The 14,264-nt window shown below is 48.5% G+C and overlaps 1 protein-coding gene across 1 annotated transcript in view; it reads left to right on the top strand.

The window, feature by feature from the left end:
- The window catches only part of LOC143957187 (uncharacterized), a 157,110-nt gene that overhangs the window by 37,588 nt on the left and 105,258 nt on the right, over window positions 1–14,264 (top strand). The window contains exons 8-12 of the mRNA XM_077467336.1: window positions 3,383–3,535; window positions 3,622–3,742; window positions 3,872–3,948; window positions 4,812–4,932; window positions 5,285–5,380. Of these exons, the coding sequence (XP_077323462.1) occupies window positions 3,383–3,535; window positions 3,622–3,742; window positions 3,872–3,948; window positions 4,812–4,932; window positions 5,285–5,380 (568 nt within the window). The remainder of the gene's footprint in view (window positions 1–3,382; window positions 3,536–3,621; window positions 3,743–3,871; window positions 3,949–4,811; window positions 4,933–5,284; window positions 5,381–14,264) is intronic.

The raw sequence follows: 14,264 nt of genomic DNA, 5'->3' as shown, positions 1-14,264 counted from the left end.
ACTTCCTTTTTGATCCATAGTGTGCTGACAAACATTTTCCTTGTCCCCTCTCACATTTGACCCCCCCCATCATTTCACATCACTGCCCCCTTTTCACATCAGAATAGCTCTCCCTTTATATCAGGATCCCCTTTTCACAGCAATACCCCTCTTTAACCTCAGAAGTTCCTCCCTGTACATCAGTACCCCCCCTTTCACATCAAAGTGCCTCCTTTTCACATCAGAACCCCCCTCCGCTTCACATCATAACCCCCCTCCCCTTCACATTAGAACCCCCTCTCCCCTTCACACCAAAACCCCCTTCCCCTTCACATCAGAACACCCTTCACATCAGAGCCCCCCTCCCCTTCACATCAGAGCCCCCCCTCCCCTTCACATCAGAGGCCCCCTCCCCTTCACATCAGAGGCCCCCTCCCCTTCACATCAGAGGCCCCCTCCCCTTCACATCAGAGGCCCCCTCCCCTTCACATCAGAGGCCCCCTCCCCTTCACATCAGAGGCCCCCTCCCCTTCACATCAGAGGCCCCCTCCCCTTCACATCAGAGGCCCCCTCCCCTTCACATCAGAGGCCCCCTCCCCTTCACATCAGAGGCCCCCTCCCCTTCACATCAGAGGCCCCCTCCCCTTCACATCAGAGGCCCCCTCCCCTTCACATCAGAGGCCCCCTCCCCTTCACATCAGAGGCCCCCTCCCCTTCACATCAGAGGCCCCCTCCCCTTCACATCAGAGGCCCCCCTCCCCTTCACATCAGAACCCCTCTCCCCTTCACATCAGAACCCCTCTCCCCTTTACATCAGAACCCCTCTCCCCTTTACATCAGAACCCCTCTCCCCTTTACATCAGAACCCCTCTCCCCTTTACATCAGAACCCCTCTCCCCTTTACATCAGAACCCCCCTCCCCTTTACATCAGAACCCCCCTCCCCTTTACATCAGAACCCCCCTCCCCTTTACATCAGAACCCCCCTCCCCTTTACATCAGAACCCCCCTCCCCTTTACATCAGAACCCCCCTCCCCTTTACATCAGAACCCCCCTCCCCTTTACATCAGAACCCCCCTCCCCTTTACATCAGAACCCCCCTCCCCTTTACATCAGAACCCCCCTCCCCTTTACATCAGAACCCCCCTCCCCTTTACATCAGAACCCCCCTCCCCTTTACATCAGAACCCCCCTCCCCTTTACATCAGAACCCCCCTCCCCTTTACATCAGAACCCCCCTCCCCTTTACATCAGAACCCCCCTCCCCTTTACATCAGAACCCCCCTCCCCTTTACATCAGAACCCCCCTCCCCTTTACATCAGAACCCCCCTCCCCTTTACATCAGAACCCCCCTCCCCTTCACATCAGAACCCCTTCTTTTCACATCAGAGTCCCTCTTTTCATGTCAGGGTCTTCCTTCCACATCAGACCCCCCCAACCCTTTACATCAGAACCCCCCTTCCCTTCACATTAGAGCCACCTCCCCTTCATATGAGTACCCCCCCTCCCCTTCACACAATAACCCCTCCCCTTTCACATCAGAATACCTCTCCCTTTTCACATCTGAGTCCCCCCTTTCACGATAGGTGTCCTCAGTCCCCCTGTCCTACCTTACAACCTTCATCACAGCAGTACACACAGGACAAGTGGTGGGGACTGTGGTTGGGAGGCTGGTCCTCTTCTGAATGCTGGGGTGGCCCTGGATTAGTGTCATGCATTTTTATAGTGCATTTGGGTTGGCTGCCAGCACCATAGCAACGAATGTCATTGCGTGCCCTGGCTGCTCTACATCATTTTTTTTGGTGCTGGCGGCTGACCTGCCTGTATTTTGGAAACCAATGAAGCAAATACAGAACAAGGTGCTGTAGGCTGGGTAAAATCTTGCAGTGGGCCACAAGTGGCTTAGTGGCTTAGTGGCTGTAGTTTGCCCAAGAGGATTAGCAATAACAGTACTTAAAGCAGTATTAAACCCAAAAACAAAAATGCAATAGATTGCAGCTTACTAATTCTTGGATGTGGTGGCTGCATTCGTTTTCTTTTTTAGGCTTTTTCTCATTATTTTCATTTTGTGATTGGGCCAGTAACACACTGCTCATCTTAAGGTGTTTTCACTCTGAATGGAGGTGGCATGGAGCCACCCTTGGACCAGGTCTATATATGATAATATAACAAATCAAATGTGCATACACCTAAGAGGGTCATCAGTAGAGAGATCGACAATCCACTTTGCAGCCGCAAATATGCTCAAAACATATGGAGAACAACCATAGTGCAGTATTTCAAAACGCCAAATGTTTTATTAAATATTTATGCACTAACACAATCCAGTGTTTTAACAGCATTAAAAATAATAGCAGTACACTAAACATCACTTTCAGCGCTGCACTTCTGGTACCCGCATTGAATCATCAAATCACATGACTTCATCTTCTAGATAAAAAGTTGAACAGTCCATTTACTGGTTCCACCTCTTATTTGGTTTATTTAAATATACATATATAGTGTTGAAATATGTATTCTATTTCTGTGCTATCTTTTTTGTTTTGTTGGGTCCTGGGACAACCTAAATAAAGACAAAATTGATTTCTGGGGAAACGGATCTCTCTAAACGGATTACCTGATTGAAGATGGAAAAGGAGCAGAGTCACACGACCGAGAGGATATTAAACCTCACCCTGGAGATCGTTTACCTGCTGACCGGAGAGGTGAGGAGGATTCTGGGAGGTCACATGACATCACTCTTATCTCTATTATTAAACCACAAACCTGACCGGAGAGGTGAGGAGGATTCTGGGATATCACATGACGTCACTCTTATCTATATTAAAAAAACACAGACGTGACCTAAGAGGTGAGGGAGATTCTGGGAGGTCACATGACGTTACTCTTATCTTTTTGACAGAACACTGCTTATTTTACAATTCAACATCAAAACATTCATACGGATTTTCAAATATTGTATTTCACTATATAAGCTCCGTTTAGTGTTAAAAATAAGTGTGAAATGCCAGACTCCGGTGGGTGTAACAAGATGTCCGTTTGCCACCTTCTCACTGTATCCTTACTGTGGACGAGAGTGGGGTGTAGCAAGATGAAGGTGACTGAACATCAGTTCCATTTCAAAATCTGATGGGTTGCCTAATCTGATGAAACACCGGAGAGGTGAGGAGGATTCTGGGAGATCACATTGCATCACTATTATCTCTATTAATAAAACACAGACGTGACCGGAGAGGTGAGGAGGATTCTGGGAGGTCACATGACATCACTGTCATCTCTGTTAATAAAACACAGACCTGATTGGAGAGATAAAATGTATTGTCATGGCAGACACTTTAATGAATTGGAAATGTTTAACCTAGTTGGGATGGTGACATACCCTGGTGTTTTCCTTTATTATAGAATTATATCACTTTCAAGTTATCTGATGGCTTGGTTGCTTCCAACATGATGAAGACCCAGAGTTCTGTTATAGAGCCTCCATCTTACTCCTCAAGAAGGAAGAAGAAGGTTGAAGAAGTCACCAAAGAGATCATTGATTTGCTTACAGTAGAGGTGAGCGGTGGTGGGAATTCTGGGATATTATCCAGTAACAGACAAGGGATGTGTCTGGATGGTGACGGTATCATTGTGTGTGTCAGGTTCCTATAAGGTGTCAGGGTAGCACTGTCTATTTTTGCCCAGAGGAAAGTAACTGCTTAGGACATGAGGATCTGGAAAAGGACACCATCATGGAAAACAAGACACCCAACACATCACCAGGTAAGAGGAGACTTTAATTTCTTGTAAAGGAGAGAAGAGTATTGAGGATCCACATACAGTAGATACACACATCCTCTGATATAAAGACATAGAAACAATGTATTCAGTCAGTGTGTGTGTTTCCTACAGATGGATCCAGTAACAGAAATCCCCCAGAGAGATGTCCCCATCCTCTGTATTCCCGGGACTCCACACAGGAACATCAGGTACATGGAAACCAATTAAATATCACCAATTTCTACTAAGAAGCAGATGCTAAAGCACTACTCTTAGGGCTTTGGGAATGAAACTTGAGTGCTGCCATCTTTGTGAACTGCACCATGTAGTCCTACTTCAACCAATTTGGGGAAGGGCTTTATACCTACTAGACCAGTGATGGCGAACCTTGGCACCCCAGATGTTTTGGAACTAGATTTCCCATGATGCTCATGCACTCTGCAGAGTAGTTTAGCATCATGGGAAATGTAGTTCCAAAACATCGGGGGTGCCAAGGTTCGCCATCACTGTACTAGACTAAGGCCTCTTTCACACAGACAATCCGTTCTAGTCCGCCTGTCAGTTTTTCAGGCGGACCTGAAGCGTTGGATGTCAGCGGTGACATGTCCACTGACATCCGACCCGCTCCGATCCGAAAAAGTGTGACGGAGGAAAAACCTACTTTTCCATCCGTCATAGGATCAGGAGACGACGGACACTGCGGGCCATCGTCATCCGATCTCCCATAGGGTAGAATTGGCACTCTGACAGGTCTTTCCCTGCGCAGCGTGCAGAGACGGGCCTGTCATCTTCCTGCTCAGCGGGGATCGACGGAGTGATCCCCGCTGGGCAAGTGGATATCCACGGTGCGGATCATAACTGATCTGCACCATGTGAAAGAGTCCTAAGGTGTGAGCACACATTATGCTGAGTGCAGGAGCCAAACCTAGCACATTAGTTCCTCAGCAGATCCGATAAAGACATGTTTTTTTTTTATACTTTCAGTATCTTACTTTGTGACCATTTCTTTGGCAATAATGCTTTTATGCTCAAAAGAACTTCATGTGAATACTTTTGTTTTATCTTTGTGCAGGTTACACTGGAGGTATATCAGATTGATTATAAAACAGAAGTGAAAGTGGAAGCAGATGCACAATATGTGATGGGTGACAAGCCATGTGAGGAGGATGAAATCCCTCCAGAGATCAGCACAGGTGAGTAATAAACACAAAATCCAGAGAAGATTTTCCTTGTTCAGTTACTACAACAATCTCTTCTCCTCCCCCCTCCTCTGTCAGTAGACAGTAATGGGGAGACAGTATGTGCCCAGTGGGAGAGTCAGGAGCCATCAGCCTCTATTAGACCCCGGCTCTTGTCCTCACATCATGCCATTGTGTGTTACCAGCCAAGAGATGTGACCAGGAGGATCAAAAAAAAACAGAGGATCAGCAGAGCTGGGGGTTACTACTGAACAGGGGATCAGCCGCACTGGAGGTTACCACAGACACTCTCTAGGGCCTCTCATACATCTCAGTACAGGGGCTTCACTCTCCTCTTTATTCACAGACCCCAGACAGACTCAAAGAGACGTCAAAGCTGGAGAGGAGGAAGAAGAACATGTGAGGATTAAAGAGGAAGAAGTTCTCATAGAGATCGGCATGGGTGAGTAGTAAACACTAAATACAGAAAAGAGTGCCAGATTCTTTGTTGAGCTGCTTATTTATAGAATCCCATGGGATTCTATTTGTCCTTATTGGTCACTATTAAAAGAGAAACCTAGCCTTAAAAAAACAAGAGTTTTGTACTTACCATAAAACCAATTTCTTGGAGTTCATTAAAGTGGAACCTTAGTCAGAAAACTGAGACCTGATAGATCATGTCAGGATGGTCCGTTTTATGGGTATAGCTATGTAAAACAGTAAAAAAAATCTCACCCCGCTCTGCACATGCTCAGTTCTCTGCATTGTACCTTAAATCAGAGCCAGTATAGGTCGATCTGTTGACAGTTTTAAGATTCACTGTTGCTGTAAGGGGAAGAAGCAACAGGAATGGCAGACTGTGTGAAGGGAACATAGATTAGGGCAGGAGAAAAGAAAAGCAGGAGATGTGAGAGGACAAACTGCCAGTGAGACACAAGAGTTAAAATTACAAGGAATAGTGTCTTATCTCCCTAATTCTCTCTCCTTCCTTCCTCATGGCAGCTTGTGAACTCCAGCACTGTAAAGTTTCTGTTAGGCTTCCTCTCTAGCTAAGCCAAGACATACAATCTGTGAACAGTCTCAACCAGAGGCTGTTTACCTTGGAGACCTGCTGCAGATATGGGTACAGCCCAGCGTGAGATTTACACCATCTCCCCCCTAGTTAAACTTACAGGGATAGTGTCTTATCTCCCTGATTATCTCTTCTTGCTTCCTCATGCCAGCTTGTGAACTTCAGCACTATAAAGCTTCTGTCAGCCTTCCTCTCTAGCTAAGCCAAGACATACAATTAAGGCTTGAAATGTACATATTTAAATTGAGAAACGTATAGTATAGCTTTTGAGACCAAAGTAGAGGGGGATAGTTTTCTATAACAAAGTAACTGCTTTGGGCTTCAACAAAATGGCAGCCTCCAGGGAGAAGAAACAGGAGTAATGCTTGAGGCATCTTACAACGCACAATAATGCTGCTAGCAAATTTTTTAACGTGGAATGTATATTCTTTTATTAAAGAACATTGTTATCAAAGTGTCATGGGTAAAGTTCCACTTTAAGGCACACAAAGACAGTAATGAGTAATTTAGTGACAATTGGGCTATACTGGTGTCTACAGAAGGAATTGTACAATTGCAAACAAGAAGGCCATTGACCACCCAGGTAGAAGCCCTCCCACTCCCATCATGCTTCACATTTATAAAAAAAAAAAAAAAAGGTAGTACAAGAAGTAGATCACAAATGTATTGGGGTTGGGAACTGTGTCCTTTAATGAACTCTAAGAAAGAGAAATTATAGTAAGGACAAAAATGTTGTTTCTCTTTCGTTCATTGGCGGACACAGCACCTTTTATCTTGACCTTAGGGTCATATCACCACCTTCAGGGGAGGACTAGGCAGAACATGTAAAAACAGCAAAACTACACAGTACTGCCCAGGGAGCAGTCCTACTGGCTATAACCCCTCACTCTGCTTCCAGCAGCTCAGTTTTTTTCTGCCTAGCGTAGGAGAAGGACCTGGCTCCCGGTGGGGACCATTAGTCCTGCGATTTTTTTTTTTTTTTTTTTTTTTTTTTTTTTTTTTTTCTTTTTTCTGCCTTTTGATTCCTGTGATCTACAATCAACAGCTGAGCTGGGTGACAGGCTGGATAATATAGATCCTGGTAGTCTTCCCCAGCCCTTAGCAGACCTTAGCTATGCGCTGGTTCAGCCACGACATGCCCAGTCTGATGCAAGGGCGGCCGGTGAGCTATATGCTCAAGGGCACACATATGACCGGGCTACTGCTGTCCGTGTCACGGTGTACTGTGGCCGACAGCCGCCCCATACTGCTCGGGTGATGGGTCTGTCCATGGAATGCGTCCAGCAGTCCCTGCAGGAGGGGTAAGTATGGTTTCACCTGTCTCGGCAGGATGGAGCAGCTGGGAATTACCTGGGAGGTCGACTAGGGGGTCTCTCCTTCTCCCTTTCTTCTCTCCCTTTCCCACCTGCTCTTGCTATGGGTCGCTGTGTAACTGGGCATGGGGGAGTGGTGCAACTGGTTCCCCTGCACCTGTGGTGCCTATGGACACTCTGTCGGCGGTCCTGGAGTCCTTTGTTGCCAGGATGGAAGTGGCGTGCGGGCGCAAGGGGGATAAAAAACGCCCCTCTCCCCACCCTCTTCTGGGGAAAGCTCTGATTCAGACTCGGGTCCTGCTGTGGCAGGTGGCCCCTGTGCTGACGTTTCAGAGGATGCGGACCAGGACCGTTCAGACAGTGAGGATGACTCCGTGTCTGGGTCAGCACAGGAAAGAACGCTTATCACAGTGGTGCGGGATACCCTAAAGATCGAGAATATGAAGGGAGCATCTTCACGAGCCAGCCCTCATTGCTGAGGTGTTTCCCTACCTAACTTATTTTTATAAGTTTATTTACAAGGAGAGGGGAAGCCGCAGCGGGCTTTTTCAGTCCCGAGACGGGTGGCAGTGCCTTACCCCTTTTGAGGAGAGCTTCCTGAAAAAATGGACATCTTCAGTCATTGACTTCCCCGGTATTCAGGTTAAATAAGGTAACCACGATTCAGGTGGAAGGGACCCCTGCTTTCAAGGACCCTGCCGACAGAAGGGCCGAGGCAGTTACCCATGTTTACAGTGGTGGGATCAGCATTGCGGCCAGTGTTAGCAGCCCTGGTGTCACAGAAGCTTACTGAATGGGTTAAATTGTTGCACTGTGAGTTGGAGAAGCAACAAGTTTCCCCGTGCTGCATGGAACTGGCAGACCAGTTGGTGCAGGGCCTGAAGTATGTCTGTGATGCTGCCTTCGATATAGCCCCCTTACTTTCTAGAGCCTCATTATTGGCTGTGGTGCTATGTCACCTGATTTGGCTAAAATGCTGGTCTGCGGACCAGGCATCTAAGAAAGCACTGGCGTATTTGTCCTTCCAGGGGGAGAGTCTCTTTGGGCCTCGCTGGATGACATTATTAAGAATGTTACTGAGGGAAAGAGTACTTTGCTCCCACAGTCTAGGAAGGGTAAGGAGCTATGCCGTAGGCAGAGGCCTTCCTTTTCCACTCAGAAGCGGATTTTTCATCTGGCTGGGTCGGTAGGTAAGTGTTCCCAGTCCGACAAGGTGCCCGCTGAGGGACAAAAGCATCCTTGGTTTCACAAGCCAAACAAACCTGCAAGCGAATCTTTTGCTGCATGCCTTCGGGAGTTTGCAGCCTGGTGGACCTCCCTCCTTTCCGACCAGTGGGTCTGCAAACTGGTTTCATCAGGATACAAGATAGAGTTTCTTTCTTGTCCACCAAACAGATTTTTCCCTCCAACCTGCATCTTCTTCCAGCTCGTCGGAAGCCCTGTTCGGAGCAGTACAGGACCTGCTGCTCCGCGCGGCGATATTACCTGTGCAGACGCTGCAAAGGTTTCAGGGATTCTACTCCAATCTGTTTGTAATCCCAAAGAAGGAAGGGGTCCGTCCGGTCCTGGATCTCAAGGCACTGAATGGCTTTTTGAAAGTACAAAGGTTCAGGATGGAATCAGTTCGCTCTGTGGTTGCTGCACTCCATCAGGGGGATTTCTTGGCGTCCTTGGACATCAAGGATGCATACTTGCATGTCCCCAAATGCAACGGGCATCAGAGATTTCTACGATTTGCGGTCGAGGACGAGCACTGTCAATTTGTAGCTCTCCCCTTTGGCCTAGCGTTGGCACCAAGGGTCTTCACCAAGGTGCTCGCCCTAATTCTGCGATTGCTAAGGCAACGAGGGATCGCAATCATGGGTTACCTGGACGACCTCCTTCTGAGAGCAGCTTCCGCCTCAGAAATAAGGGAGGATGTGGCGATCACCATACACACTCTTCGGAAGTTTGGTTGGGTACTGAACCTCCAGAAGTTGGCGTTGGTGCCGACTGAATGCCTCGAGTACCTGGGCTTGATTCTGGACTCCTCAGAAGCGAGAGTTTTTCTCCCTTCAGACAAGCTGCTGACTCTTCAAACTGGAGTGAAGTTATTGGTGTCCTGCAGGTGGTCGTCGCTGCGTTTTTGCATGCGAGTTCTGGGTCTCATGGTAGCCACTTTAGATTCCACACTCAAGTCTTGCAGAAAGAGATCCTGTCCAAATGGGATAAATCTCCGACATCCCTGGATTGTCAAATTCGGGTGAGCCAGCTAGTTAGGGATTCCCTTCTCTGATGGCTGAGGTCTCCGGCCCTTCGGTCCGGGAAGTCGTTCCTTCCTCTTCATTGGACAGGAATCACAACGGACGCCAGCCTGACTGGCTGGGGGGGAGTTTGGGGCGTACAGTCGGCCCAGGGTCGCTGGGCGCAAGAAGAATCTCGCCTGCCGATCAATGTGCTGGAGCTTCGGGACGATCAGGCTGTGCCTCTCCACATGGTCACAGAGGCTGCAGGGTCATCCAGTCAGGATCCAGTTGGACAACGCCAAGGCGGTGGCATATGTCAACCATCAAGGAGGGACAAGGAGCTCGGCTGCACCACTGGAGGTCGTTCACATCCTGCAGTGGACAGAGCAGCGCGTGCCAGCTCTGTCGGCTGTTTACATTACAGGCGTAGAAAACTGGCAGGTGGACTACCCAAGTCGTCAGGTGCTGGACCAGGGGGAATGGTTGCTGCATCCGGATGTATTTGGGCTCCTTTGCCTAAAGGTGGGTCACACCAGATGTAGATCTCTTGGCCTCTTGACTCAATCAGAAGGTGGAGTTTTGTGGCCATGTCAAAAGATCCTAGGGCAGACACGGCAGACACGTTGGTGGCTCCATTGAGGCATTATCGGATGATTTATGCCTCCCCCCACACTCAAACTTCTATCACGTCTGCTACATAGAGTGGAGGCCTAGGGGATTCCGGTGATTCTGATTGCCTCAGATTGGCCTCGACGTCCTTGGTACACCGACATAGTATGAATGGTGGTGGACGTTCCTTGGTGGATGTTCCTTGGCGGCTGCCTATGCGAGAGGACCTTCTGTCGTAAGGTCCGATACTTCATCCTGCTTTACCGTTACTGGTTTTAATGGCATGGCTGTTGAAAGCCAGGTGCTAAGGGACCAAGGTCTGTCAGATTCAGTAATCTCCACTATGCTGAGGGCACGGAAGTCATCTTCACGAAAGATTTATCATCATACGTGGAAGGTCTACATCTCCTTGTGTGAGGAGATGGGGTTGGCGTCCGTGTACTTATTCAGTTTCCAGGATCCTGCTGTTTTTGCAGCGAGGAGTGGATCAGAAACTTGCATTAAGCGCCATTAAGATACCAGGGGCAGGTATCAGCTTTGGCTGTCTTTTTTCAGCGACCTTTGGCGACTCATTCATTGGTAAGTACATTTGTTCAGGGGGTTCGACATGTGGCCCCTCTGGTTAGACCACCGCTGCCTCCGTGGGATTTGAATCTGGTGCTCTCGGTGCTTCAGAAACCGCCGTTTGAAAACATTAGGGAGATTCCCTTATTGACACTCTCTCAGAAAATATCCTTTCTAGTGGCTATTACATCTGCCAGGAGGGTTTCTGAGTTGGCGGCCTTGTCATGCAAGTCTCTCTACTTGATCCTCCACAAGCATAAGGCGGTGCTGCGTCCACAGCCTTCATTTCTTTCAAAGGTTGTTTCGGCCTTTCATGTAAATGAGGACATTGTGCTTCCATCCTTATGTCCTCGGCCGTCGCATCCAAAAGAGGTTGCCTTGCATTCTTTGGACGTGGTCTGGGCGCTGCGGGTGTATCTGTCTTCTACAGCTCCTTGCCGGAGGTCAGACTCACTGTTTGTATTGGTGGCTGGACCAAAGAGGGGCCTGGCGGTCTCGTCGGCCACCATTTCTTGGTGGATCAGAAAGATTGTGGTTCAGGCTTATGCCATAAGGGGGCAGGCATCCCCCTTTTCCGGTCACAGCACATTCTACCAGGGCAATTGGTGCCTCCTGGGCTTTCCGACATAAAGTGTCCGTCCAGGTTTGTAAGGCGGCGACCTGGTTGTCCATTCACACTTTCACTAAATTTTACAAGGTTGATGTGAGTGCATCTTTGGATGCTTGCTTCAGCCGCAAGGTTTTGCTGTTTAAGGTTGCAACTCCTCTGTTGAGGCGTTCTGGTTGTTATGGGTGGAGTTTATTTTCTTGCTGTTCCCACCCCTCGTTTTTTGACACTGCTTGGGGATGTCCCTAAGGTCAAGATTAAAAGTGCTGTGTCCATCAATGAACGAAAGAGTAAATACGATTTTTGTACTCACCGTAAAATCTTTTTCTCTGAAGTTCATTGACGGACACAGCACTCACCCCTCCTATTTATGTTTGTACTGCTTTTTGATGAACTGAGCTGCTGGAAGCAGAGTGAGGAGTTATAGCCAGTAGGACCGGCCCCCTGGGCGGTACTGTGCAGTTTTGCTGTTTTTACATGTTCTGCCTAGTCCTCTGCTGAAGGTGGCAATATAACCCTAAGGTCAAGATTAAAGGTGCTGTGTCTGTCAATGAACTTCAGAGAAAAGGATTTTACGGTGAGTACAAAAATCCTATTTTTCTTTCTTTTCCATCAAGAAATGCAGGAATCAGTAATGCAGACATAATTGGTGCATTCAAAATTTTACTGAATCATAATTTCTGTGCAGTACTATGAGGTCCGGAGAAGTATTCACGTGTAGACCAACTTATGAAGTAGTTAAGAATATAGAACACTGGTGATAACTGTTTCGTATCACTATGTTTCATTAAAAATTTTTGCATGTATTTTAAAGTCTAGCTGTTTTTTGGTCAACCAAATTTTTTATGATCCTATATTTGTAATAAAGAATACATTTTATGTAGGACTTTTGTGTTTATTGTGGTTTCTAGAGGCATATTCAAAATCCCACACTATAAAGCTATTAAGTTTTTCTACTTTATCAAAACTAAGGGGTGGGCAATAGTAACAAAACAATAATATGCCCACATAACAAAATAGTAAAACTGGGGGCAGCCTGCAGCTTAACCACTTGCCGACCGCCGCACGACGATATACGTCGGCAGAATGGCACGGGCAGGCATATGGGCGTATATATAAGTCCCTGCCTGCCCGCGGGTGGGGGGCCCGATCGGGCCCCCCCCCGGTGCCTGCGGCGGTCGGCATTCCGTCGAGAGCGATCCGGGATGAGGGGGCGGCCATTCATTCATGGCCACCCCCTCGCGATCGCTCTCGACGAATGGAAATCCCCGGTGACATCACTTCCTCTCCTGTAATGTAAACACAGGAGAGGAAGTGATGTATTCTCTCCTCCGTGTCGGTATTTTTCGTTCCGACACGGAGGAGAGCGGATCGGTGAGTTGCACCAACACTCTACACACACAGTAGAACATGCCAGGCACACTCACACCCCCCCTTTACCCCCCGATCACCCCCCCAATTACCCCTGCCCCCCCAGTCACAGTGACACCAATGTCATTTTTTTTTTTTTTTTTTTTTTGCATTGGTGTCATTTGTGACTGTAATAACTGTTAGGGCAGTTAGAGTTAGCCCCCTTTAGTTCTAATGTGCCCCCCTAACCCCCCCCAATAAAGGTTTAACCCCGTGATCACCCCCCGTCGCCAGTGTCACTAAGGCTGGGTTCACATTGCAGCGGTTTATGAGAACGAATGTGATTCGCACCGCACTGCAGTGCAAATCACATCCGATCTCTGTGCGATTCGAGTTCAGCCATTCGCCGCACCCGCCACACCCGCCGCACCCGCCGCAAATTCGCACGGGACCCTTTTTTTGGCCCGCAGCAGAATCGGATCGCATGGGTGTTCACACCATGCGATCCGAGTTTGCAGATCGCACTGCGATATGCGAACTGATCTGGGGGTGTCAGTAACATTTCACTGACACTCCCAGCAGTTCGCATAGGGCAGTGTGAACTGCCGCCGGGAGGCATGCGATGCGGGAACCCGCCGCGGATTCGCGGCGTTTCCGCATCGCTCCAGTGTGAACCCAGCCTAATAAGCGATCATTTTTCTGATCGCCGTATTAGTGTCACAGGTGACGCTAGTTAGGCAGGTAGGTATTTAGGTTCGCCGCAGCTTTTTATAGCGCCAGGGACCCCCATATACTACCGCATAAAGCCCCCTGATTGCCCCCTAGTTAACCCTTTCACCTGTGATCACCATATAACTGTTACAGGTGACGCTGGTTGGTTAGTTATTTTTTTATAGTTTCAGGGCACCCGCCATTTATTACCTAATAAAGGTTTAACCCCCTGATCACCCGGCGGGTGTCATTTGTGACTAATAACTGTTAGGGCAGTTAGGGTTAGCCCCCTTTAGTTCTAAGGTACCCCCCTAACCCCCCCAATAAAGGTTTAACCCCGTGATCACCCCCCGTCGCCAGTGTCACTAAGGCTGGGTTCACATTGCAGCGGTTTGAGAACGGATGTGATTCGCACCGCACTGCAGTGCAAATCACATCCGATCTCTGTGCGATTCGAGTTCAGCCATTCGCCGCACCCGCCGCAAATTCGCACGGGACCCTTTTTTTGGCCCGCAGCAGAATCGGATCGCATGGGTGTTCACACCATGCGATCCGAGTTTGCAGATCGCACTGCGATATGCGAACTGATCTGGGGGTGTCAGTAACATTTCACTGACACTCCCAGCAGTTCGCATAGGGCAGTGTGAACTGCCGCCGGGAGGCATGCGATGCGGGAACCCGCCGCGCATTCGTGGCGTTCCCGCATCGCTCCAGTGTGAACCCAGCCTAATAAGCGATCGTTTTTCTGATCGCTGTATTAGTGTCACAGGTGACGCTAGTTAGGCAGGTAGGTATTTAGGTTCGCCGCAGCTTTTTATAGCGCCAGGGACCCCCATATACTACCGCATAAAGCCCCCTGATTGCCCCCTAGTTAACCCTTTCACCAGTGATCACCA

Source organism: Lithobates pipiens, unplaced genomic scaffold (assembly GCF_037356315.1).
Source record: "Lithobates pipiens isolate NorthernLeopardFrog02 unplaced genomic scaffold, aLitPip1_a1.2 Scaffold_51, whole genome shotgun sequence".
Lineage (NCBI taxonomy): Eukaryota > Metazoa > Chordata > Amphibia > Anura > Ranidae > Lithobates > Lithobates pipiens.
Note: the sequence above shows the minus strand (reverse complement) of the source record. Positions and strands in the feature narration are given on the sequence as shown.